This window comes from Acanthisitta chloris, unplaced genomic scaffold (assembly GCF_000695815.1).
Source record: "Acanthisitta chloris isolate BGI_N310 unplaced genomic scaffold, ASM69581v1 scaffold38295, whole genome shotgun sequence".
In the NCBI taxonomy this organism is placed as follows: Eukaryota; Metazoa; Chordata; class Aves; order Passeriformes; family Acanthisittidae; genus Acanthisitta; species Acanthisitta chloris.
Window position 1 is genome coordinate 10,076 of NW_008672920.1, and position 25,602 is coordinate 35,677.

General features: G+C 38.9%; 1 protein-coding gene across 1 annotated transcript; it reads left to right on the plus strand.

Annotated features, from left to right (window-relative positions):
• LOC103802227 (membrane-associated guanylate kinase, WW and PDZ domain-containing protein 2-like) lies at positions 1-25,602 on the plus strand (the record flags this gene model as incomplete). The annotated part of the gene is made up of 2 exons (XM_009074681.1): positions 1-636; positions 25,437-25,602. Coding segments are annotated over 2 exons (665 nt in total), but the record flags the coding sequence as incomplete, so codon positions are not given.

A 25,602-nucleotide genomic window follows, 5' to 3' on the forward strand; every position in this document is an offset into this window, starting at 1 on the left:
GTGATGTGATTGTCTATATTAATGAAGTTTGTGTCCTTGGACATACTCACGCAGATGTAGTCAAACTCTTCCAGTCTGTTCCTATTGGTCAGAGTGTCAACTTGGTGCTATGTCGTGGATACCCTTTGCCCTTTGATCCTGAAGATCCTGCCAACAGCATGGTGCCACCCCTTGCAGTAATGGAGAGGCCTCCGGTAGTGGTAAATGGAAGACATAACTATGAAACTTATTTGGAATACATTTCTAGGACTTCTCAGTCTGTTCCAGACGTAACAGATCGACCACCACACTCCTTGCACTCCATTCCAGCAGATAGTCAGCTTGATAGCACATTCCCACCACCTGCCCATGATGATAATGTATCAATGGCTTCTTCTGGGGCCACCCAAGCTGAACTCATGACCTTAACTATTGTGAAAGGGGCCCAGGGCTTTGGCTTCACTATAGCAGACAGTCCTACAGGACAGAGGGTGAAGCAAATTCTAGACATTCAGGGATGTCCTGGTTTGTGTGAAGGTGACCTCATTGTTGAGATCAACCAGCAGAATGTACAGAACCTGAGCCATGCAGAAGTAGTGGATATACTTAAAGAATGTCCTGTTGGAAGTGAAACTTCTTTGATTATCCATAGAGGAGGTAAGTTTGGAAAGTCTGTACAATTACAAAAATGTGTGTAAAAGGTTCTAAACCATGAGACATACATATACTCACTACATCCTTGTGTGCTAATTGGAAATTATTTTCCATGTTGCGGGAGGTGACACCACTGGTTCTGGAAAAGTGTGTCTGCAATTAAGTATCCTAGGCAAAATCTGGCAGTTTGTTGTACATTCTTTTTTGTGTTTTCAATGTCAATGGTCCCATCTCTGTATAAGGGTAAAACTAGGGCAGTTCCAGACCTTTTACCCCATAATAGTTTGTGTGGTGTCTGCAGCAAACTCTGGTAGTCCCAAAGAAGTGCTGCAAGCTTTAGATGTAATTATATATATTGACTCATTAATGTAGATCAAAATCAGAGCAATCTATCAGCCCTTTATAAGGTTACTGGTTTTCGTAAGCCATTTTGCCTCTTTTCCTTCATTGTGAGAGTTTTGTGCAACAGTTGTGGTTTTTTCTTTCTTGACAACAAAGATCCATAGTATATGTTTCTCTGATTTAAAAAAATAGCTTCTAGCAACTTAGTTTTTCTGACTGGCCTGACACAGTAAGTTTGAATATTCACCACTGAAAGGGGAGAGTCAAGACTTACCTGTAAAGAAGCAAAAACAACAGAAAAAGTCTTTACAACTTGACAGTCATAGGTTATTTCATATCTTTTATTACTTTAGCCAAAGAAAATTTCTTTGATGGTTTGAGATCAGCACCCATCATAATTTATTAATGCCCTACATGAATAATGGTTGGATTTCTTTAATTAAAGATCTTTGTTCCTCTAAAGGCATTCATATGTCACTTAATGTACATTACTCTGTGCTTGTAAAGAAAAAAAAAGAAAGGATTCTATGCAAAAGTACTAACTACTTTCCTTCTGAAGAGTAGAAGTTGGGAAATGAAGCATTAGTGTTTGCATATGCCAAGTGTTTGTCATTACAAAACCTACAAACCCTTAGAACAAGGAACATAGTAACATTTGTCAAATTGCAGAAGTAATAAACAGAGGGTGATTAAACTATCTATAGATGCACATAGTCAATAAACTATTTTTCATTGCTTTGCAATGAAACCAAATTAAAAGTGACAAGTAAATTGGATTCACTATACTATATCAACCTGGAGAAAGTCAATTGTTGCAGGGGTGTTATATTAGTTGGTATTAAATCTGGTTTTATTTAACATCCATTACGAATCTGGAATGGTGGAGTAGGCAACATTGTTTTTCCTGAAGATGTTGACAAATTAGGGAGAATTGCATAGCCAAAAAAACGAGTATGAAGGAGATTAGAACAGTTAGTGTAACCCCAGAAGGTGGGATTTTATTTTGGAAAAGGCAACCTAATCCCTCTCTAGAGGAAAACAATTTAGAACACTAGTCTTCAGAGAGAACTGGAGTGTGAAATCCAGTATGCTGAACAAGCCTGAGTAATAACAGACAGCAAAATAGGTATTTCAGCAATCAGTGCAGGACAGTAGCAAAAAAACCCTGAAGCAGCGACATACTCAAGCCCATGAGGATAATTGTTCTCTCTCAAGAGAATTTCCTCTTAGGGCATTGACTCATGATCAAAACAAGTAGATCAACATGATAGTCCAACAAGTTCTGGTCCATTAACTGAGCTGTGGTTATTTTCTACACATCACTGAGGCAGGTAGGAGATACTGCATTGAGCTCAACCCTCAATAAAAGCAGTGTAAATTTACACCATCTGGTCTTTTCTCAGGCCAAACACTGAGGTGGTTGCCCTAGCTCAGCTGACACAAAATACTAGGTCCAAATGCAGTTACATGTTCCTGAGTCGTAACCCTCTGTTGCTGGGGCAGGGGGTGGTTGGTTGGTTTAGAGGATGCAAGGAAGAGAAAGAACATGTTTTGTTCATGGTAAAACAATGACTAAGCAACTGTTTGGGAGTACTACAGAGTCATTCAGCTTCATGGGATGATACAGAACAAATGCATGTTTACTATCAGAAGTTGTTGCACATTAGAAGTGATGAATATACCTTAATGCAAGAAAAAGATCTCACTTGCTTGAGTGATTCAAAGGAAGTGAAAAACTAGAGTGTATGATTCAAACCTACTCTACCTGAGAGATGGCTTAGCACAAATTATGAGAACTGTTTTAAGATGACAGCCTGGGTTTGGTTTCTGTTTTTCATAGATTCATAGGAAAAGGGAATCTATGGGACCAAATATACACCTATAATGGAGGTTATTATATCAGTGCTAGTTGTCACGTCTCCTTTTATAGTCTCTGTGCAAGAATAGGCTTTTCTGGGGTGTAATTCATGCAATTCCACTGTTTCAAATAAGTCAGGTATACCCTAAAAGTATATATTCTGCTTGACTGACTACAAAGGGAACTGACAGTGGATGTGTCTTTCCCACATGTTATGAATAAGAAACAGATTATAAGATTTTTTCATGTGCGATAATTGGAATACAAACCAAAATTCAAGTACTTAGAGAAACCTCCTTTGATTCTAAAATATTCAGTCTGTGACACCAGTAAAGCAAGGCCCTCATGGATCCAATATTTATTTTATTAGCTCTGATGTGTAATGACACTTGAGTAATGCCATCCTTTTCCATCATTACCCTATGCATCCTGTCTTTAACACCTCGTTTTTAAGATTAAGACCAACGTGCTGTTCCTGCCTGTGGATGACAAAGTCTGTGCTTTGCATAAGGTTGTGTGTTGCCTTGTAATGTATTCCTTCACTGATATGAATATGGCCCTGACTGCATAGTTCACTCTGGCAAATCCATTTCTGTAAGTGACTTAATTTCTCTCTCATCAAGCAATCTTATCTACATTGCAGACAAGAAATAAACGGATAATGACTGAGGTATATTGTCACTATAGGAAAAAGAATCTCAAACAAGAAAAAATACTCCTTTGGATGAATATAGTATGCATGGTACAGCATATTAAAAAACATTTTCCCTCAAGCTTAGAAGGTCAACAGCCAGAGTATGCAGGGGAAGGAAAGGTCTACATGTTACAAAAAGGTGGATGGAACAGCAGTACTCACATTTAAAGAGGCCACTAAAAAGGTCACACCAAACCAACACCAAACAGAGACTTGCCATGGGGTACAGTGCAGCTGGAGGAAGTCCCACTGAATTCAGAGTCCACTCATTTTAGAATTTATAAAGCAGAAGTAGTGATTTACCTACTTGTTAAAAAAACAATGGAAATATTATTGTATATCAAGGAAAATACAATGCAGCACTCTAGCACTGCCTAGACATCTTGCTATCTTCTTTCTATTAGACGAGTTCTTTGCTAAACACATATGCACCATCATAGTTCAGTTTCTTTACATCTGTTTTTGCTGACCAGACATACTGTTTCCATTGATTACAGATGTTTTTGTACTGAAAAAAATGTCATGAAAGGAAAAGGTAGTGGAAAAGATGAATACCCAGAGAGCTTTACCCTTTTCCAGTTTTGCTTCAGCCTTCATACTTCAACCTCAGCTTCTGCAGTAGACTTCATTGAGTATAGGCTGCTGAAATAGTATGGAAGAGCTCTCAAAAATCAGTTTTTCTGATTGTAGAAAGAGCATAAGTTCTGCTTTAATCCGGTACTACTGAAAAACAGCACTTAGTGGTTGAAGTGATATGTACCAAATTTATGTAGAGCAAAATACTCACTAATTAGGACATCAAAAACTGGTTCTACTCAATTATGTACTAGTAAATTATCTACTCTACTATCCAAGTACCTGACATATGCCATCTCTTTTGCAAAGTACCTTTGAAACATATGAATCTACAGACAGCAGCCCAGCTCCAGAAGTGTTCCTGTCTAAAAAAAAGAACTGACAGATTCAAATGTAGATCCATCATGACAATGTCTGAAATACTGTTGTTAAGGAAACTTGAAGGCACCCCAGGACTGATTCATGAAGTTATGGCAACTCATAGCAGGTGTTGTGAGTGAAACACTAAAACTAAATGCAAAACGTGGGAGCCTGACAAAGTTCCTACATTAGACAGCTATTTTATAATCATGGAATCAGAAAATGGTAGAATCCAAACTGGCTCTGAGAAACTGAGACTGATAGTGTGAAATAGAGCCAGAGAACCTACACACTGTCCACACTGTTTAATTGTTAGCCCAATCCTGGCATGGCACTGGGCTGTCAGTAGCCAGTTGCCCTGTGACAAGGTATGGAAGAGAGTGTGGGACACATGCAATGCACAAACAGTCAAAACGAGGAGGGAGAATTTACCTAAGTAGTTGTAAACTGTGCAAATAAAAGAAAAGCCAAGTGTCTTCCTCAGATTTTGTGTGAACCCCAGTAGAAGTGTGTAACTCCTTAAAACCACTAACGGGTACCAGTATGTCACACACAACATCAGCAATTTGCAAAACAGACAGAAATTTCACCAAAAAATCTCTGCACATTCTAGTGAAAAAGCTAAACCCTCAAAATGAGCAGATGCCAATGGAAGGAATCCTACATCCTCAGAGGCCTTTCCATGGACTTATCTCAGACTTGCCTTTCTGCCACAGAGATTAATTTATTTATTTTTTTTGTCCAGGGCTGCCGTAAGATGTCTTTCAATTCCTCTGGTCAAGAAAACTCATACTTCTTTTTCTCCAAGTTGTCATCTCTTGGGAAAGCTGCACAAGATAAAGCTGCAGTCAGCACTATCATCCTGCTAAGACCAGTCTGGCCCAGGAAATTCTGATCTCCTTGTTCCTTGACCTCAGCCCACCACTGAGGTCTCTGTAGCTCCTATCCTGCTTCTGCAGCTCTTCATTAAAAATATTAACAGAGCACCTGGTGCAAACTGGAGACCCTATATCTCATGGTTTGCTCATCCCCAATTCAGGACTTTCTAGTGAGCAGTACTGAGGGTTTAGAGAAGTTAAGTTCTTGGAAGTGTGTTGGAGTTCTTAGATTTGGGACTTACGGAGGTTTTCTATCATCCTACTCTCTCTACTCTTTTACATCCCTGAGTCACTGATGAATTTTTTCCTTCCAGTCACTTCCTAAAGGAACCCAGTCTTGCTTTAATTCCTTCCTATGGTACTCTGACAACAGTCTGTTCATGCTTGCCTTGTTCACGAAAGTATACTTCTTTTGTTGTCTCCAAGAAGAGATGTTGGGTGATACAAGGCCTGATATCTCTCCTGTTTCCTGAAATACTTTCTTCTGCCCAGACATTTGCTTCAACTGTACATTTGGTCCTGATTACTTTTCTAATGTTGAGAGGAATATTTGGCAATACCTGCATTTTTAACCCTGTTGTAGTCTTACATGGCACATATATCTCTTGTTTGGGAGTTTAAGCAACATTTGGTCACACAGAGGGAATGTGCATGTGAACCTAATTGTGAACCACTGACCCATTTGAAGTGAACCATGGGAGCAATTGATACCTAGAAGTTAAAGACATAAGTGTCTTCTGTCCAACATGCTGCTGGCAACATCCTCTTTCAATTTTCTTTTTCCAATTTGTCACACCATTTTGCCTTTCCATCCCACTAAGAAGTGCTCTGTTGTTCCGGGATCCATCTGCTTTAAAATTGATGGGAAATAAAGGGTTCATAGTTAACCCATTTTTCTTTCCATCTCAAAATTATGACCTTTTTTATGACATCATAAATTTAACAGTTTCCTTAGTATGAGTTCTCTGTAAACATATCCTTCTCATGTCTGTTTTTTTCTCTCTCTCTCACATTTTTGTTGTTATTCTTAACTAATAATGCCAGAAATACTTGATGGTCAAAAATATTGTGTCATGCTATGCTGTCCACTTCATTAACTTTGCTGTTAGATGTCATGTTGCCCTTTTCCATACCTCCAGCCTTGGACACTTTTAGGTAAGCCCTTCTTACCTTCCCTACAGAGAAATCAGTATTTTGTGCAAAACAGTTTCCTAACAGCCTTGTGAGAGGGCATTTGTCTTTCCTATCTTTATTCCAGAAATAAAACCAGATTTTTTAGAAACACTGTTACCATGCAAGAGAAGCTGCTGTTGCATTGACATAAATCCTGAAGCACTGCTTTCCCCACTCATTTTTACGAGTCATGTCTCACCTTACACAGCATCATATTTTCAGCTGTGAGACTTGTACTCTCCTAGTAACCTTGACATTATTTACATCCTTTTTGCCCTAACATTGAGACTGTTTTGTATTAACTTGAAATACTTTTTAAGCATCTTGTTGCAATTATCTGATATAAAATCTACTTTAATAAATATTATACACATTATAGCAGGCAAACTGGAAAAGAAGTTACATATCTGGCCTCATTTATGAAGGGATTCAATCTAAATCTTGTTGGTGAGAGAAATGATAACCTTTCAGTAGCATAGGGAATGACAGATTTGAACAGAAGGAGTTAGGGCTGGACACCAGTTATGCTAAAATTTGCACTAATGAAACTTTCATATCTTTTCTTGTATAGCTCTGATTAGCTGTGAAACAGTGTGCAATTGCTTCCATATTTCTGAATAAAAGGGAAAAAAAACCATAGACCTACTTAATGAATATGGATTCCTGAAAAAATAGACATCAATAATAGTTAGTAGCTATTACACTGTGTTAATGGAAGTAGTCTTAATTGCATTGCATTTCAAAGTGGTAGTGCTGCTTCTTTCTTATTAATGTTTGTGCACTGTGTGGTACATTTGTGGATAATTTTGCAAGGCATTAGATAAATCTTTCTTACATATGTTGCGTAGAAGGTTTTTAATGACTATTAGCAAACATTTTGTTTCAAGAGTACTTTTATTATTGGTGGAAGTGTTTTCTAGTGTAGGTTCATATGGTCTGTGTGAAAATTTGAACAGTGCTTCTATTAAAACTTATGGGGACACTTGTAGGGATGTGTGTGCCTAACTCTTGTTGACATTAAGAGGTGTTAGTTTGCACACTGGGGAAACAGGTCCTTTTAGAAGACCTTTTAGCAAACAGAAATACAAGTGTAGACATATATTCTCATTGTTGCATGTCATAAAGAGATAACTAGCATTGCTCCAGTGGCTATTTTGCCATTAAATTCTCACACCCAAGATGAGGCTACATACAGTGAGCACTCAGGCAGCATCATCATTAGGTCTACAAAGAGACTTGCTGTGCATCTAGGATTTGTGCAGAGCTGCAGGAACTCTGCCTCCAGGACAGGCAACTACTTGTCTCTTTTGAGGAGTGCAGGGCATGTTTGTGTCTGATAGCTGCAGCCCACGTCACTGCTAGAACCCAAGAGCTCTATTGGCAGCACTGCAGACTGGTTTCAGTCTTACTGACATTACTAAATAAATTAATACTAATTGAAGAACAGTTGGTTTGAGAAAACAGACTTTTTGGCTTGCCTACATTGGAATCTGACCAAGCCAGAGAAGTTTCTCCTCTGTTCTTGCAAGAAGTATTATCAGAAAACTAATGGAGTTATCTTGGACTGTGTATCTCAGTGAAAGATGACATCTTTTGAAGCCAAATACCTCCCAAGCATGATACATAGGAGAACCTGCTGCAATACTGAGGCATGAAGAAACTTGGGCTTTTCCCCAGTTGCCCATAGTCTAGTCTCTGAGTGAATCTAGCCTTCCTCAGAGGAGATCTGGGAGATCTCAGCCTAAGGATGGACAACTACAGAGCTGGACTCTAAAAAAGTACCATACAACCTGTGCTTGTGTACCGAGGCATGTCAAAAGTTTAGTCTAAATGTGTTGAACAATGTTTTTGTTGGTGCAGTATAATGTAATGTCCTATTAAACAACATTTGTTGGGCTTCCAAATCTGTTGTCAAAGTATATTGTGTAGACGTTGTGATGTGGTGATTTGTAATATAGTGCAATATTTTATAGTAATAAAGTGAGCTAATACACTATGAAACAAGTGAGTACATTATCTATTGTGCTACAGACTTGAGACACAGCACTGGGGAGATGGGAAGCTGTGCTTTTCAGGCACTTCCTAAGCCACTTACAAGAGCCGCAAAACTCTCTTGGCCCCTATGGTTTGTCTGTCCAGTGAAAATGCAGAAACTAAATTAGTCTTCTAAATGAGGTATTAATCCCTGTACAATTCTTTAACCCATCTTCATTTACTTTCTTAAAAAGGGAAGGAAGACTTTAACAATGGCTACTCTTGCCCTCTATGATTAATGCTCCACTCTTTCATTTTTGTATAAACCAGGAGTATAACATTTATTAAATACAACACTGCCCTTCTCAGGAAGCCTTTTGGTGACTCATAATTCAAACACAACCAAACCCAGCACCAGGATACATACATCTTTGCTGTGTCACCTTCAGATTACAGCTTATAAAAAAGGACATGGAAGCCAAAGCTGTCAGGCACAAACTCTGAAAGCTGATTCCCAAGTGTGTCCAAGCAGATTTCTAAAGGAAATAAATTGCTTTCCAAAGCCAGATTTGTCAGAACTTGTAACAGTATTTCAGGATATAAGAAACATACTGTGCAGTTTTGCTGTTTGGTAAATGAGAAAAATCTTGACTTTTATTGATTTTGTACCTTTAATTACCCTGAGCTAAAAGAAAGCAAATTTTCTGTACACATATTCCCAGGGTCACCTTATTTTTAGTGTATAATTCAGCTAGGTGCAAATTATACTTAATGGACTCTTTAGAATATTTTTGTCTGTAATGTAAGTGTTTTTAATTTCATTTCATGTGATAGAGAACTTCTAAAGATCCTGTGATAACTAGAAAAGCACTCTGTATGCATGAATAAAAGCACAAAACCTTTGAATGAGAAAATATTTTAATGATCCTTACATGCATTTTATCAATTAATTTCCATTTCTACAATTAGTTTTTAGCCCTAGCAAAAAAAATCTGCTAATATTTTAAAGGGATAAATGAAGATAGCAATATTAACAGTGATAAGGATGATAATAATAATACAGTTTTTCTTAAAGACTAAAATAATTAACTAATACTTCAGGGATTAGTTGACATCATAGGAAATTTTTGCCAATTATGGGAAATACCTGTATATATATTAATAGCTTAACTAAATGCACTTGTGAATACAAAATCAACAGCTTTTTCTTATTATTCATGTAAAAAAAATTCTGTATTTTTGCTTGTTCTCAATAGGTGTGATTATTTTAGGCATCTGAGGCCAAGCTGTGCCTGTCTACTGCAATATAAACACTATCATATCTCTGAAGTAGCATAGAAGACACCTTAATCTGCTCCTTAAGAGAAAAAAAGTAGAGAAACTGTAAATATGATCCTAGTGGGATAGTGCATCAGAAGACCCAGATTCTCTTTTACATTGCTCTTAGTCCTCACACCATTTAACACGTGATGTTCTCAGGAGTAAGTGTCAGGAAGTACTTAGTGAAGATGGAAATATTCTGGCAGAGTAATTCACCCATGTAACCAGAATGGAGGATGGTTACATCAACGGGAGGTCCTAGAGCAGCCCAGAGAGAAGTCTGGGAAAAGAAAAGTCCACAGGGCTTTGATCTGTGGCCAGTGAGAGCCAACGAATGTGCCAAAGACAGTGAGCTCCATCCAATTTCTGCCCTTCTTCACTAGCTTTTTCCATGTTTAACTCAGTCCTTCCTCAGCCTGTATGTTTATTCTTGTCATCCTGGCTCCATTTTCCATCACTTGAGCAATTCAGAGAGGCTGACACTTGAATGTCAGCCGAGTCTTTGAACTTAGCCTTGCTTTGAGCAAGAGGTTGGCCTAGCTGAACTCCCAACTGTCCCTTCCAATCTAAACACATAGAATATTCTATGGCTCTCCATCTTTCTCATGTTTGAGGGCCAAAGATGCTAAAAGAGAGAGTCTCCAATTAAACAAATCATCACCCTTATAATTTTTAATTCTTCCCCAGTACTTCTCAAAGAGAAGCTATTTAGTCTTGTCCTTTTCACACCATATTTCTTTATATGTGAAAGCTCTTGAGAAGTGGATGCAAACAGAAGGAACAATGACATGCTTTTTGATTTGAGCTTGCCAGGTGTGTTCCTTGAGATGACATAAACAACAAATTGTTCTCACACTCTAATTGAAAAGTAATGCAGTGTTTATTTACTTATTATCTAGCATTCCTGAGAGACCTCAGTGCCTTGTGTGATTGGCTTAAAATAGCAACATCTAGGTAGTCTGATCCTGCTAACATTCACTACATGAGCACCAACTGCAATGATTATTTCTACTAAGGTTAATCTTAATTAAGCAAGAGGTTTATCTTGTAGTTTGTTCATTGCATATCAGACTCTTTAACTTTATCAAGTTCTTTATCCTAATAGCAAAATACTTAGGATGCATTGTACTAAAAGAAAAACCATCTATAGGCAGCTTCAGTCAAATGATCTTTTTTAAGCACTCGTCTCACAATAATTAACTGTGATTCTACATTTTTACATATCCCTAAAGGCAAATAAGCTGCAAATCTTTTATATGCAACATACTTCAACCTATCTTCCCACTCCTGCCTTGCAGCACAGACAGCCACATTCACCTCAGCACAGATCCTGTGTAGGCAGCTGCAGGGAATCCTTCCTCACCTTAGCTGGGCAGCAAGCAGGGATCCCTGTGTGATGGGGAAAACAGGCACCTCTACGATGCCATTCAGCTACTGTGAATGTCTAAAGTAGCTGAAATTGATAACACTCCAAAGGAATCTGTTCTTCCCCATTGAAATTGGTAACACTCCAAAGGAATCTGTTCTTCCCTATTGTTCATTAAAGGTTTTTAAAACTCACCTACCAACATTTCATATTTAAGTTTCTACTCACATTTGGTCAACTTAGCTATAAAAAAGTTAGATATCTGTCTAGTCTACACCAGTCAAAATAGTTACCCTATGGCCAGTGGTGGCAAATAGGCAGCCAAAAAGGATGACATATAATTTTATTCAGTTTGTTCTTAGGGTTTGCCCATCATGCTCCACAGATTACAGACAAATCTGGCTGAGGATGTTAGCTTAACTGATTAGCCAGATGGACAAGGGTGCATGAGATGCCTCCTGCCCACAGACCAGAGGCAAGCATAGAATAATCAAAGTTATAAAAAACACCCTCCATTATCACCAAAGCTGAAATCTGTCTCATGCAGTATGAGTAAATCTGGAATCTCATTTTGGTTACTATAGAAAGCAGTCCAGATTTCTGTATAAAAGTGAAGTTCTAAGTGTAGACTTGCAGAAAATATTTAACAAAATATATATTAATATCTTCAACACATGCTATGAGGAGAGACTGAGGGAGCTGGGGGTGTTCAGCCTGGAGAAGAGGAGGCTCAGGGGAGACCTTCTCACCCTCTACAACTCCCTGACAGGAGGTTGGAGTCAGGTGGGGGTTGGTCTCTTCTCCCAGGCAACCAGCAGCAGGACAAGAGGGCACAGACTCAAGCTCTGCCAGGGGAGGGTTAGGTTGGATATTAGGAAGAGATTTTTTACAGAGAGAGTGCTCAGGCATTGGAATGTGCTGTCCAGGGAGGTGGTGGATTCACCATCCCTGGAGGTTTTCAAGCTGAGACTGGATGTGGCACTTAGTGCCATGGGCTAGTAACCACTAGATGCTCTTGGAGGTCTTTTCCAACCTGATTGATTCTATGATCTTTATTAATATTACAGGATTGATTATAAAATAGAATTGGTTTTATATAATGGATTTTTGTGAGTATTTATGTGCAGCAACCCCACTCCTAATTTAACAATGGAAACAAGTAAAATTCATATGGATAATATGGAATTGAAAAATTGCTTCACTGATCAATTTATTAACATAATTGTAAGTAGAAAAACAGAGAGGGAATTTATTTTTAATGAGTTTCCTCTGGGAAAAGTTCTTGGCATTTGACTATATTACACTTTCTATGAAAATCCTTTAGAAAACATAAAGACTGATAAATTTTGCAGATGTCAGAGACTGGTCCATGTCATTTTGCAGATGACACATTACCAATAAAGAGCAATTTGGAATCCTTCATAAATTAAGCCTCAGCCAGCAGATAGCATTGCAACTTAATTCCTGAAATAGAGCAAGGAATGCAGCCCAAACTTGCCAAAGTGCTTTGGAATCACAATGAATAATCAGCTGAGCATAACATCACACTGAAAAAGGCAAATTCAGCACAATTTCTTAAACCAAAACTTTTTGTTTATATTTTTCTTAGTAAGAAGCCATTGGTAAACTATTTTATTTCACTTATTATTAATATTAACCAAATCAATGAGATCCCATTTCAGATTGTCTTTCTGTGCTTCTTAAGTTCATATTTGTCCTTCTGTCATTTTTTCCCCATTTTCCCCATTTACTTCAAAGTAATGTGACATTTCCATACACTATGCAAAGGTCAAGCATCTTGCAGGAGCCTTATCTCTTAACTAAAGTTTCTATTATTTTAGCAATGACCTGAAATATGGAATTTCTATAGGATTTTCCATAAAGTTCTTTAGAAAACGCAGTGGCTAATTCAGTTGTCCATGCGCAAGGTAGATGGAAAGATGTTTCCTTAATACCCGGCTCCTAGAGTGCATCTCATTTCCTGTACAGACAATTAAGCATATAATTTCAGAATTTATTTCCTCTGAGGAATCTTGCCTGTAGTTGTTCATTAAAACCTGGTAGAAATGAAAGAAAAGGACCTGGCTAGGGAAAAGTGGTCTAAAACAGGGCTGAAAGGATAGAAGCCATAGAGTGAAGAATTAGACATTCAGAAAGGATGTTTTGGGTTATGTAAATGGTACTCAAAGGAGTCAAGTTCTAGGATGATCCTTTTTTCTGTGGTCCCTGACCTACAACACTCTGGGTATCAGAGTCTACTAGCTATGAAACTGCTTGAAAGACACGTATGGTTACCTTGGGCATATATTTACTTAAAACAGCTGCAGTCACCCTCTGTGTGAGGCAGAAAATAGTCTGACAGAGAGGATCTCGTTGGTTTCTTCCAAGTGTATAAGCTAACCTTCCTTCCTCTGAGAAGTGCCTGAGCCAGGCAGGTCCTCCTGCAGTGAACACAGATCCTTCCTTCCTGAGATCCTTCTCATGGAAAGACATTTCCAGTGGCTGCAGGATCTGAGCCATGGAAGAGTCAGGGCAGAGTGCTGGAGATGTTCAGCCTAATCCAGCAACCTGCTGAGAGGAACTAGGGGCAGACACATAGGCCAAAGAGGGAATGGGATGAAAGTCTTCTGGGGACTAATAGGGAGTTACAGAGGTTTTTACAACTCAGGAAGTCATTGGTTTCACTGGAAACAAGGAGCTGTAATGTAGGGGCATCATGAGCAGGGCAAGCTGTTCAGAAACTCCTTTTATTTCTGTACTTGTCAGTTAATACTTTTACTTTTTTTTTCTATTTGAAAACATATATATTTTGTTTATATTACCATAAAGCTTGGTAGTTTGGAGTTTTATTTGGTTATACACATAACCAAGCCTAGGAACTCTCTATAATAAGGAGTCTAGGCAGATCTAGATAAATTCTCTGGCCAGCTTGTGGTCCAGCTCAAGTGGGATGAAAACACCAAATGAAAACCATCTACACTGCCACAAAATAGAAAGTAATTTCTTCACCCATACCCCAGTTTGGCATATTCTACATACTGCAGATCAAAGGCTTGAATGCTGAAACTAAGGACTGATGGTGCTTCTCCTTCTGAACTCCAACACGATTTCTGTGGCTATTAAAATGTGAGTTAGTAATGAAGAAACAAAAATTGTGCTGAATTTCTAAGCATTTCAGAGACTTTTACAAAAGGGACAAGTTCTATAACACCAGTTTTACAATTTGGGGTGATAAAGACAAAATAATATACATTATTGTAATCATGAAGTCAAAAAAGAAGGAGTCACAAATTGAAATATCACTTTCCCTTTTGCTATTTAAAACTCTGAAGGTTTTATTTGGAAATACACACCTACCTCAAAGAAGTAAAAACTAAATAATGGTGGTTTAGAGTGCAATATAATGAGTAGGAAAATAATATTGTTAGGAACTGCAGTGATAGGACAAGGGGAAATGGGTTCAAACTGAAGGAGGGAAAGTCTAGGTTAGGTGTGAGAAAAACGTTTTTTACTCTGAGGGTGGTGAGACACTGGCACAGGTTGCCCAGGGATGTGGTGGTTGCCCCAACCCTGGCAGTGTTCAATCCAGGCTGGGTAAGGCTTGAGCAGCCTGATCTAGTGAGGAGATGTCCCTGCCCAGGGCAGGGGCTTGGGACTAGATGAGGTCCATTCCATCCCTAAATTCTATGATTCTCCGATTTTCTGTATTGAAAACAATGTTGCTAATTAAACCAAGCAAATTTAGGAAAGAAAAATTAATGCCTTTGAAATTTTGCAGGTGGAGGATCAAACCTAGTCCCTGGAGAGTCAGTATTAATTCTGAAGTGCTCACAAGCCTTTTATTGTTTGCTCCTCTCAGTTGTCTGGAAGATAAAGAACCACAGTGTAACAACATACATACTTTTGTCTTTAAATCAAAATGCATTTCCTGCAATGTGCTGATGTAGAAGTTGCAGCTCAGTTATGTTTCTAACCTGTTTGTACTAGGAAAGGGATGAATAAAAATTCACGACTGGTGTTTGTAGACAGAGGTTCCCATTTTTATTCATTAATATGTGATAGCAACTTGCACACTGTTTTTTTCAGCTTGCATTAACAGTAAATATACTTTATCAGGCTAAGAAGAATTATAGGTGTTCTCTATATCCTATTTAAGGGCTCTTTGCATGGCAGAACATGCAACTTTCAGAGCATTCTTCAGAGAAAATTTGCTGAGCTGAGGATCTGAAGATAATTTTGTTTGGATTCTATTGTTTATTGCTAATAATTTCCAATTGCAGCAGCAATTTCTGAACTACTAAATTCTGAGTAGATGGACATAAAATTTTGTTCAAACTAGAATGAGATTGCAATTGGTTTCCTCTCTCCTATGAAATATTTTAAGATCTAAAACATCTCCTATCAAGATTGAGTCCTAGACCTTTTAAAATATTTCACCAAAGAGAACATCCACCAAGAAATAGACCAGCTTAGTCTAGAACTGTCAGTTGCCTGATAGATCAAAACCTTATTTATGGTATGAGAAACAAAGGTCTGCTGCTAATAGGATAAATTACTTGAGGCTCCATGTTATTGGGGACATCTAATATCTAGTGCTTACTAAATATGAGATGGTCCTGCTAAATGTTAGATGGTCTGTAGGTATTTTATCTAGAACTTAACTAGAAATTTCATCTGAGATAGGATTTTTTTTAACCAATGAAATGTTCAATTTGCTCTGGAAATACAGCTGCTTTTCACAAAAATGGCTTTAAAGAATCACCATTCACCAAAGAACATTCCCTTTGTCAGGAGTTCACTGACAAGCTCTAATGTGAATTAACCCTTTCCTTCCTCTTCCCCTGAAGTACATGCTTTGTTGTTGACCCCTGTGACAGGAATTATACTTTTTTAAGTGGCTCATAAGAATTGAAAACAAAAGACACGTGGGAAAATTTCCTCTGCACACTTGTTTCCTGTCCTATCTGATTGCAATTATACACTAGTAAACCTGTATGGTGACTTGGTAAAGAGTGTATGGATCTACCCTTAGTGTCTTTTTGTTTATCTGTTCTTTGGGGAAACCCAAAGAGAATATATGATGACCATCACTGATTGATTGTACTGTTCATCCAGATGCTTTCAGTCAGCTATGGTGTTCAGGCATAAATTCACAGTTTTTGTCCTGTCATCACATGGGGATACTGAGATACAAGGGTAAACTGAAGAAGAAGATGTTTTACAGATCAAAAAGCTACATTCAAGTTTGTTTTCTTCTGCAGTAACTTTGGATTTTAAAAAAGGAGGGGAAATACATGCTATGTACCCTAGCAAGTCTTTCTAAAAATGCTGATTTTTAATCTTAGGCCAGCTGTGAGGTCCACAAGGTGCTTCATGGTTGTCAGCACCATAATCTCATCTGTTTAACTTGTCATGTTTATGTACTGTTCCAATTTTCTCAGTATTGAGGGGTTTATTTCCATTATGATAGACACATCATCTAAATCTCAATGGTCTGAAACCAATTTATGTTCCTCTGAGAGACAGAGCACTGTCACAGGGAGAAAAAAAATTACCTATTCACAGTTTTTCTTGCTTTTCCTTGTAATACATCCATTTAATACTTATCACTTCACAACTATCTTGTCAGGATCCTTTATCAGCATCATTTTTTAGTGTTCTGTTCATTAACTTTTTAAAGTACTGCACAGGACTGTATGTGACCAGCACACAATCTAAACATCATAAAATTCTCATCAATACTGTTCCTCTCTCATTAGACTTTAGGACACAGCTGTTCTTTACGTTAATTGCTCATCTCCAGACCTTCAGGAATTCACAAAAATGTGACATTTCTCTGTGGGTTTTTGCAAGCTAGGTCATTTTGATCAATTTATCATGCTTTATACTCATCAGTGTTCTGTACTGCAATAGTATCATGGCCATCAATCATTATTACTCTTTCATTTTTTCCTTTCAGGCTCTTATGGTCTTATGCTAAACCTTCTGAACTTCATGTCATTTTAACCATTATAATTTAGATCACTGCAAAGCTTTTACTAATTCAGTTTTGTTCTTCTTTATAACTTGAATACTGAGAATTACCTCCTCGCTAGGAGCACGAAGGCAAAGACATTTATCTCTACTAGGTACATGTCAGTGTGGACAGCATCAAATCTTCAGCAGCTTAAAGCAAAGTGATTTACCTGGAAGTTTAACCAGAGACCTGTGAGTTTAGAACTTCATTGTTCTTTTCACAGGTTTGTTATTCCTTGTACATGGCCCTTCGACAAACATCCCTTGCTTGGCACTGGAATATGCTGCCCAGGGAGGTGGTGGATTCACCATCCCTGGAGGTTTTCAGGATGAGACTGGATGTGGCACTTAGTGCCATGGGCTAGTAACCATGATAGGGTTGGATTGAGGATCTTTTCCAACCCAGTTGATTCTATGATTCTATGAAATATTCTGCTTTCCAACACTAATTGTTACACTTTTACAGCTAAGACTTAACCATGTAAACCTTGACTCTTGTGATAAGTTTGGTTTCTCTTGTTAGTCTTCTCTTTCACCCTGTCCAACTGTCAGTCTTTCTGTTCTAACTGAATCCCTATAACCAGGAATAAACTTGTCTGTCAAGCTGGTGTGAAGGAGCAGGAATAACATCTGGATCCAAAGCACCACATAAACGTGCTGTTGCTTATTCCAGTTTCCACCACTGTGGCCAAATGGCATGATTCCTTTTTTATTATATTGCCATTGAGTGTTTGTTATTACACCATGTGGTATGGAAATGATCCAGTTATGGTTAACACACCTGAGCTCCTGACACTTCCCGTTGTCACAGAAGAGATTTCAAAGGCAAGTCAATAAAATTCAGAATGATGCAGACAGCTTGATGCATATTAAACACAAATTTCTGAAGTTATAATTTAATAATGAGAGAAAGGCAGTCAGGGGAAGCTAGCAGGCTCCCCAAGTCTCTGTAATTTAACTTACTTGTTGCTTTAGGATGAACTTTTGTCCAGTGGTTGATCTCAAATCTCAGAGAAATCAGGAGGATTGGGACTCTGAGCTCACTAACAAAATCCAGGATCATCTGAGATCCATTGGGGTATTGAGAAGTCTTCATTGGAATGGCAGAGGAAGGATGACAACTGAAGGTCTGAAGTCTTCCATAGATTCTGTTATATCTGCCAGTCTAGTATAGATTTCTGAGTAAAGAAATAAGATAAGATATGGCATGTTTGGTACTAGCCCTGTGGATGTGCATCTGTGTTAAATTCTGAATTCACAGACTATGAGATGAAAATCTGGTTGTCTGAATATCAGTATCTAAATTTGGCACAAGTGTCTATGTGTCCCTTATAACTGATGGAGCTTCAGCAAACTGCATACATGTAGGCATCCTGTTCTAACTGAGATGACCTTGGATATTCTACCTCACTTCCCACCTACAGGTCTTTTGTCACAGTGGCAATGCCAGGAGGATTACACACCCTGAGTGGATAGGGCTCTGATCTAGTGAAGGGTGTCCCTGCCCATAGCAGGCAGGTTGGAGCTAGATGACCTTTAAGGTCCCTTCCAACCCAAGCCATTCTATGTTTCTATGATATTCCAAGACAAAGGACTCTAGATGTTCCAGACAGCAACTAACCTGGTATCTGGAAAACTATTCCATATGAACAACAGAGACCAGATGGTTTTTCAGGTCACTATGATGTTGCCATATCTGATTAGCTGAAATCTTTCTAGACTCAGTTCTTTGCTGTCTTACCTCCATTGCATGGTTCACCACTACTTCTGCTGTGCTGTTTTTCTGTCACCTATTAGAGTGGACCGTTGCCCTGCAAGATCTCCCATCCAGAAATAGTCACGGACACCAGGGGCATTTCCCTACCTTTGACTAATTTTATTCTTTTATTAGGGATTTTTCTGATTGCTGTTTCAGGGATAGGGTTAGCTGGTTTTCAAATCAGGATCAAGACACAGAGAAGGAAATCCTGGGAGCAAGAAGACTGTGAGTGTTTGAACAGGCATCCAAAGAAGGAGATAGCTGAGAGAAAACATGGATGCAGAGAAGGAATTTAGATGAGGAACTGGCAGCATAGATGTCAACACTAAATGTCTGGTGGACTCCTTTTCAGCTTTATCTTAATATGAATCTTACATACAAGCAAAGGAATAGATTTATTGTTGAGTATTTTCCCCCCACACTTGCTGAAGACTTTTTCTGAATGTATTTTCATGGAAAGGACTTTAGGATACTGCATTCAAACTAGTTATGATCCGTCTACATTTTAACAGCAAATATTGGGAACATGCCTTGATATTCATCAAAATGACATACCATAATGTAAACTGATATTTCTTAATTGTGCTTAGAAAATGTTAAAGCTTAAAGGGGAGCTGAATCTAAGCATAGGAAAGAGTAGAGACACTGGTGTAGTTAGGCTGAGTTTCTGACTGACAGAAAGCTTTGAAAAGATGATGCAGTATTCCTGAAAAGTTTTTGTAGCTTAAATTAGCTTTCAGTAAAGCCAGGCTGAGTTGTCAGACACGTTCTTAGCATGCATACAAGGTCTTTGTGGCTATGGCAGCGTTTGCAGGCCCTTCTAGAAGCAACAGTCACAAGCTGTCAGGGTTCTGAAGTCTCAATTTATACTCCAAATTATGTTACTGGTTCAGTGTGTACGATTTATACCAGGCTTTTCACCTTGCTGTGTCTGCTCTGTTCAGGGGGAGTTGCATGCAGCTATATGTTTGCCCAAGACAGTGCATTGGTTTTGTTACTAGCTCTCACAGCATTAGAGCAGCACAGTGGAGAGTGGAATCACTAGTCTGAACATGTGAACTAGTGATTTTAGCAGCAGTGGTTGGACAGCACACATGCACAAGAATGGAAATTCTTCAGAGAAAATTTCTTTCTGCCAAGCAAAAGGTTCTTTTTCTTGTCTGTACAGAAAAATACCCTGAACCTTTTCAAACTGTTGGTAAAATCTGCAACCTGTGATCAAACTTCTGAGATCTCTTGTTCATCATGTATTAACACCTAAGCATGTGGACTTTTGCTAATTGGGTTAGTATTTCAATAGAATGCATGTTTTATAGACCTCAGTGAGGAAAAAGTGCATTCTGCAGCTGCAAATTCAAAACTGGGGTATGAACCTAAGTATTTGAACTTTCAGTAGGAAGTTGTGTCATAAAAGTCAGGAAGCAAGGGTCTTCCTTCACTCCATAGGGAACCTTTTTCTACTCCAGGTCAAGTTGTCCTAGTAAAGTCTGATCTGAATTATACTGTCTGAGAATTTTCTCTATTCTGAGACACAACTGTCCTTCAGATAATACAGTTTGCTATCATCAAGGAAATAAGTCTGTAACAGAGTAACACTGTTCTGGTAATAGGTGCTGGAAAAGAGAAGAAAGTTGGTATAAAAGTGAGACATTCTATAGGTGTTTAGTATCAAACTTTGTCCGTGGAAAATAATTTACTCTTGTTGGCCACATACACAGCTACTTGTTCCAAAAATGTATTTTTCATTTCCAGAATTTGTTGTAGATATTTTTATTATTTTTTCAAGCTCTAAGTTTATTTAAGCATCTAAAACTCTCACTGACAGTGTTGTATTTGCCTCTGCACTGTTTTACTATGATCCAGAAATTCTCTGTTTCACATCCAGATTAATTGGAAGGAGATGATATTTATTGGGCTTTTTTCCTAGTTTCATACATTGTTTTGAATCTCTGACTGATAAGCAATTCACAGAGCTGTGGCAGGCAAGCAAAATAAATACCTGTATGTCCATTAGAATGTAAATTACTCATTATTATGCCAGCTTCTGACCTTTTCTGATGGCTGTATTTTTGCTAACAAAGACTCGTTGCTATTCATGAAAGTGAAATTTAATGCTAGCTTGAGATTCTCTGGTGTATTTTAGATTAAATTCTCATATACTCAGGTGGCCGGTGAGGTTCCCGGTTTGAAAAGCAAGTAATTCCATCATTCATTACTTTGAATAGCTGTCCTTTTTCTAATTATTTGAAGATCTGAATATTGTTGAAAAATTGTTGCTTAAATTGGCTAGGTCAGTGAAACTTCATGAACTGCACAAAAAATGCTCCTTCACATAAAAAGCTGCATATTGATCTCACAGTCATGTAAGGTTTTGTATGAGTTCTATAGACTTAGAATCTTAGAAGTCAAAGGTGGCAGTTCTGCTGACATCCCTCCTTACATCTCCAAAAATTGAAAACTCTGTCATTTTGTGATCACTGGGCCTAAGACAACCTCCTACCATTACATCACCCACCAGTCCTTCTCTGTTCCCAACAAACAGCAGGTCCAGCAGGGCACCTTCCCTAGTTGACTCAGCGACTGTGTCAGAAATTGATCTTCCACACACTCCAGGAATCTCCTAGACTTTCCTCTCTGCTGTATTGCATTTCCAGCAGACATCTGGTAATTTTAAGTCCCCCATGGCAACAAGGGGTAGTGATTATGAGACTTCTCCCAGCTACCTATAGAGTATTTCATCTGCCTCCTCATCCTGACTGGGTATCTGAGAGGCTAGCTTTAACAGTCTCCCACCATGATAGCTGTCTTTTGGTCCTCCCCCTGATTCTGCCCCTAAACACTCAACCCTATCATCACCATCATTAAGCTCCAGACAATCAAGACAATCCCTAACACACCGGGCTACACGACCACCTCTCCTTCCTTACCTCTCTCAAGAGTTTATAGCCATGCATTGCATCAGCTCATCCTCTTTGCTGCCTGTGCTGTGTGCATTGATATAGACACGCTTCAGTTAGGTTATTGATCCCTCCACCTTTTTGGGGGAGAAGCCCTAATTCCTATGTGACTGCTTTTATGCACTTTCATCAATAACCTTCAAGTCTTTGCTGATTCATGGACCTCCATCCCCTACCTCCACTGAGACAGCAGTCCAAAGGACCTTACTAGCCTACCATCCCTGGTTTTATCCTTACCCCCTTCAAATCCAGTTTAAATCTCTTTTAATGAGTCCTGCTAACTCCTGTGCATAGATTCCCCACTGTGATACAGGTGTATCCCATCTGTCTTCAGCAGGCCTAGTGTCATCTAAACCAACCCATTACCAAAAAAACAAACCCCACAATTGTTCTAGTGACACCAGGCTCAGAGTCAGGCACTGATCTGCTGGATCTTCCTATTTCTTCCCTTATCATTTCTTACAACTGGAAGGACAGAGAACACTACCTGTGCTCCTGATCCTTTAACCAGTCATGCCAAGGCCCTGAAGTCTCTCTTGATTGCCTTCTAACTTCTTGTTGCAACTTCATTGCTGCCTACCTGAGAACTAAATAGTGGATGATAATATGAGGGCTGTGTCAGGGTAGGAATCTTTCTCTTCATATCTTTAACCCAGGCTGTGGGGAGGCAACAGGATTCCCCCAGTGGGTCTGGTCTAGATACTGGGCCTTCAGTTCCCTTCAGAAGGGAGTTTCCTATAACAATGACCTGTCTTTTTGCCCTTATGAAAGCAGCTTTAGCACAGGGAGTAAGCCAACTGAGCAACACGTCCATGCTAGATGAACCACCATCCTTGTCATTGTCTGGTTCCATTTGCAGAGCCTCACACCTGCTGTGCCTGGACACCTGGGGAGGTGGGGCAGTCACTTGTCACCACTGCCCCCCATCCCTTAGGTCACTGTGCTCAGACAGGTGGAGAGGATAGAGGATCCTCTGTATCATGTGTCTTGTCTATCTGGTGAGCCTGTCTCAGGGAAGACAGGCTGCCATTCCAGCAGTGTGATACTGTCACTTGTTAAGAAGTCTGGAACTCTGAAGGGAAGAAATACAGACTTGGATTCATGATGTCCCCAAGTCATCTGGAGCAGAGATAAGGCACAGAATGTGCTGCCCTGGTGGGGTCTAAATATCTAGCTGACCTCCTATGAACTCTGCCTGCTGTTTACTGTGCATCTTCATGGAGTGAGGATCTGTGGGCAGGAATGTATTGTTTCTTCGGGATCACTTTTCACAGGTGCAGTAGGCCAAAGAGAGTGTAAAACAGTGCTGATTTGAACTGGAGCACCACTTCTGTAACAGCTTCACTTTGGTTGAGATCAGAAGCAATGGAGTAGTGGAGCATAAAGCAAAATGTCACAACAAGCAACTGCTGAGGATCAGTTTGTACCGTTGTGAGTCTTTTTTCAGGAATCGCTGGTTTTAGTAATATCTGAGCATATATATATCTATATATCTATAAAGAAGACAGATGTATTTCACAATTTTATTAATCTGAACCTGCATTCAGTATAACAACCGATGAATGTAACCAGCCTTCATCTCAGAGCAGCACAGTGGTGTATCAGGTACTTGCCATGCCACCAGTCTGTAGACTCCTGCAAGAGAAAAGGCACTGGGTCTAACCATATGGAATGTTGTGGGCCTGATCAAAGATGATGGGTCATTCATCTCACTCTGATGTGGGATGTGTTGATTTTTGACCCATTGCATCAGGTGCCATCCCAGCTAAAGACCAAATGGATCCTCCACAGCATGGCACCGTCACTGGAGGACAGCTGACAGCAGGACTAGCTAACTATGCCTGAAGAGCTAGAGCTCCCAGTCTTCTTGCACCTACTCTTTATTTCAAGGTAAACCAACTTTTTGTTGTTGCTAGAGTGAGAGCTCAATACTTAGAGCTGTTAGAAAAAGATGGACTTTAAAAATATATCATGTGATAATGACTGATTTTATTAGATGCTGAACTACTAATTGCTATTCCCTATACATCATCTGATACTTTGAATATGACATGATCAATTGAAACTTTTTATCTCATGCTTGTTTTCATAAGTATTATTTCCATCTATTTTAATTCACGGTTTCCTTTTAGATTTTATTTACTACAGTATAGAAATTAATTTAATTTACTTGTTCTCACTGACCATGTTTCTTTTCCTGAATAGGGGAAAACACTTGAAAAATAATTAATGTTTATCTATGTACACACACAAAAAAAAAACCATTACCATTCCCACAAGTAGTTTTGGAATTTTAGCTGTAGGATATTTTGAATCTTAATGAGTGAGCCCAGTTGTAGCTTTAATTCTGTGCACCCAATCCAACCACACCTAGCATAGCTCAACAAAAGGTAAACACAGAGGGAGAACCCAAGTGTAATGTGAATGGGAAGGAACAGATCTCTGCATCCTGCTGACTGTGTACACCTGAGCCTGAACTCTCAGAGAAGTTCTCCACTGTCACATCCATTTGAAGTTAAGGAGTGTTTGACACCTTTGGAACTGAGGCCCCAGCGTAGACAACTGATAGACATCTCAGGGATGGCAGTAAGAGAAAGAAAAAAGGACAGAGAAAAAATCTACTGTTACAGTAAGTTTATACAATAACTTTCCTAGACAGGAAAACTTTTTGCTGAAGTGAAGTGTTGTCACATGGACGTTGATAAGATGCCTGTGGAGTCAGTTAATGCCCTGGGAGTGCTCATCAACCATCTGTTCAGTGACTTCCAAACATCTCGGAAGGAGAAAGGTCTGTGCAGTGCTTAGTACAGCTTTGCTCAGGAAGCCATATGCAACAAGAATATTAAAGCAGGAAAAAACCCCCAAGAAGCCCAGTGAAAGCTAATGGGCTTTCACCCATTCTAAGTGGAAGTGCAACAAGTGATATGGAGGGAAGTTGACTTGCCCTGAACATTGCTTTAGATTAAAAGGCTTTATCTTTGATGCTGTTGAGTTCCTCCCTGCAGCACTACCACAAGCTGTCACTGCAGAAATCAAACTGTTCCCAGGCTTCAGTTTAATTATACATACACATCTGCCACAGAGGTGAACATCATTAAAAGTCCTGTGACTTAGCAAAAGTTACTTAAGATTTTAGAGGGTGTGATGAACTTTTCCAGGAATCAATACAAAACAGTGAGAATAACAAAGATGGAAACATAGCAAAAAGCATCCACATGGCACAGATTAATCACCAAAAGTTGGGTTTGTATTACTGACATTATGGAATATGCCAAATTCGTGATTTTTACTGAAAAAAAAAAACCAGCAAAAGGCAACAATACAGGAAGCAAATCAGGACTCTGTTTTGCAGATGCTCTGAGTCCTGTCTGCTAAGCTGCTTTTAGAGAACTAAACTTTTCAACAGTAAATCCTGGCTGAAGTGTAAGGCACATGATATCTGAAAGCATATTTTACAACAAAAGCATACTTACATTTGGATGGAAGAAGGAATAGATACAATGAGTGTGTATCATTTGTCTTTTGTTACAGGATATCTTCATCAAAAAGAAGTACAGTAAACTGAAGCTGGAATTTGCCTTGAACTGAAAAAAACAAAAAGAAAAATAATATTTTTCCCCCTAATATATTTCAATCAAAAATCTATTTTCAGTTCCCAGTGTTCTTTAGTAAAGTTACAACACAGAAACCATCACAG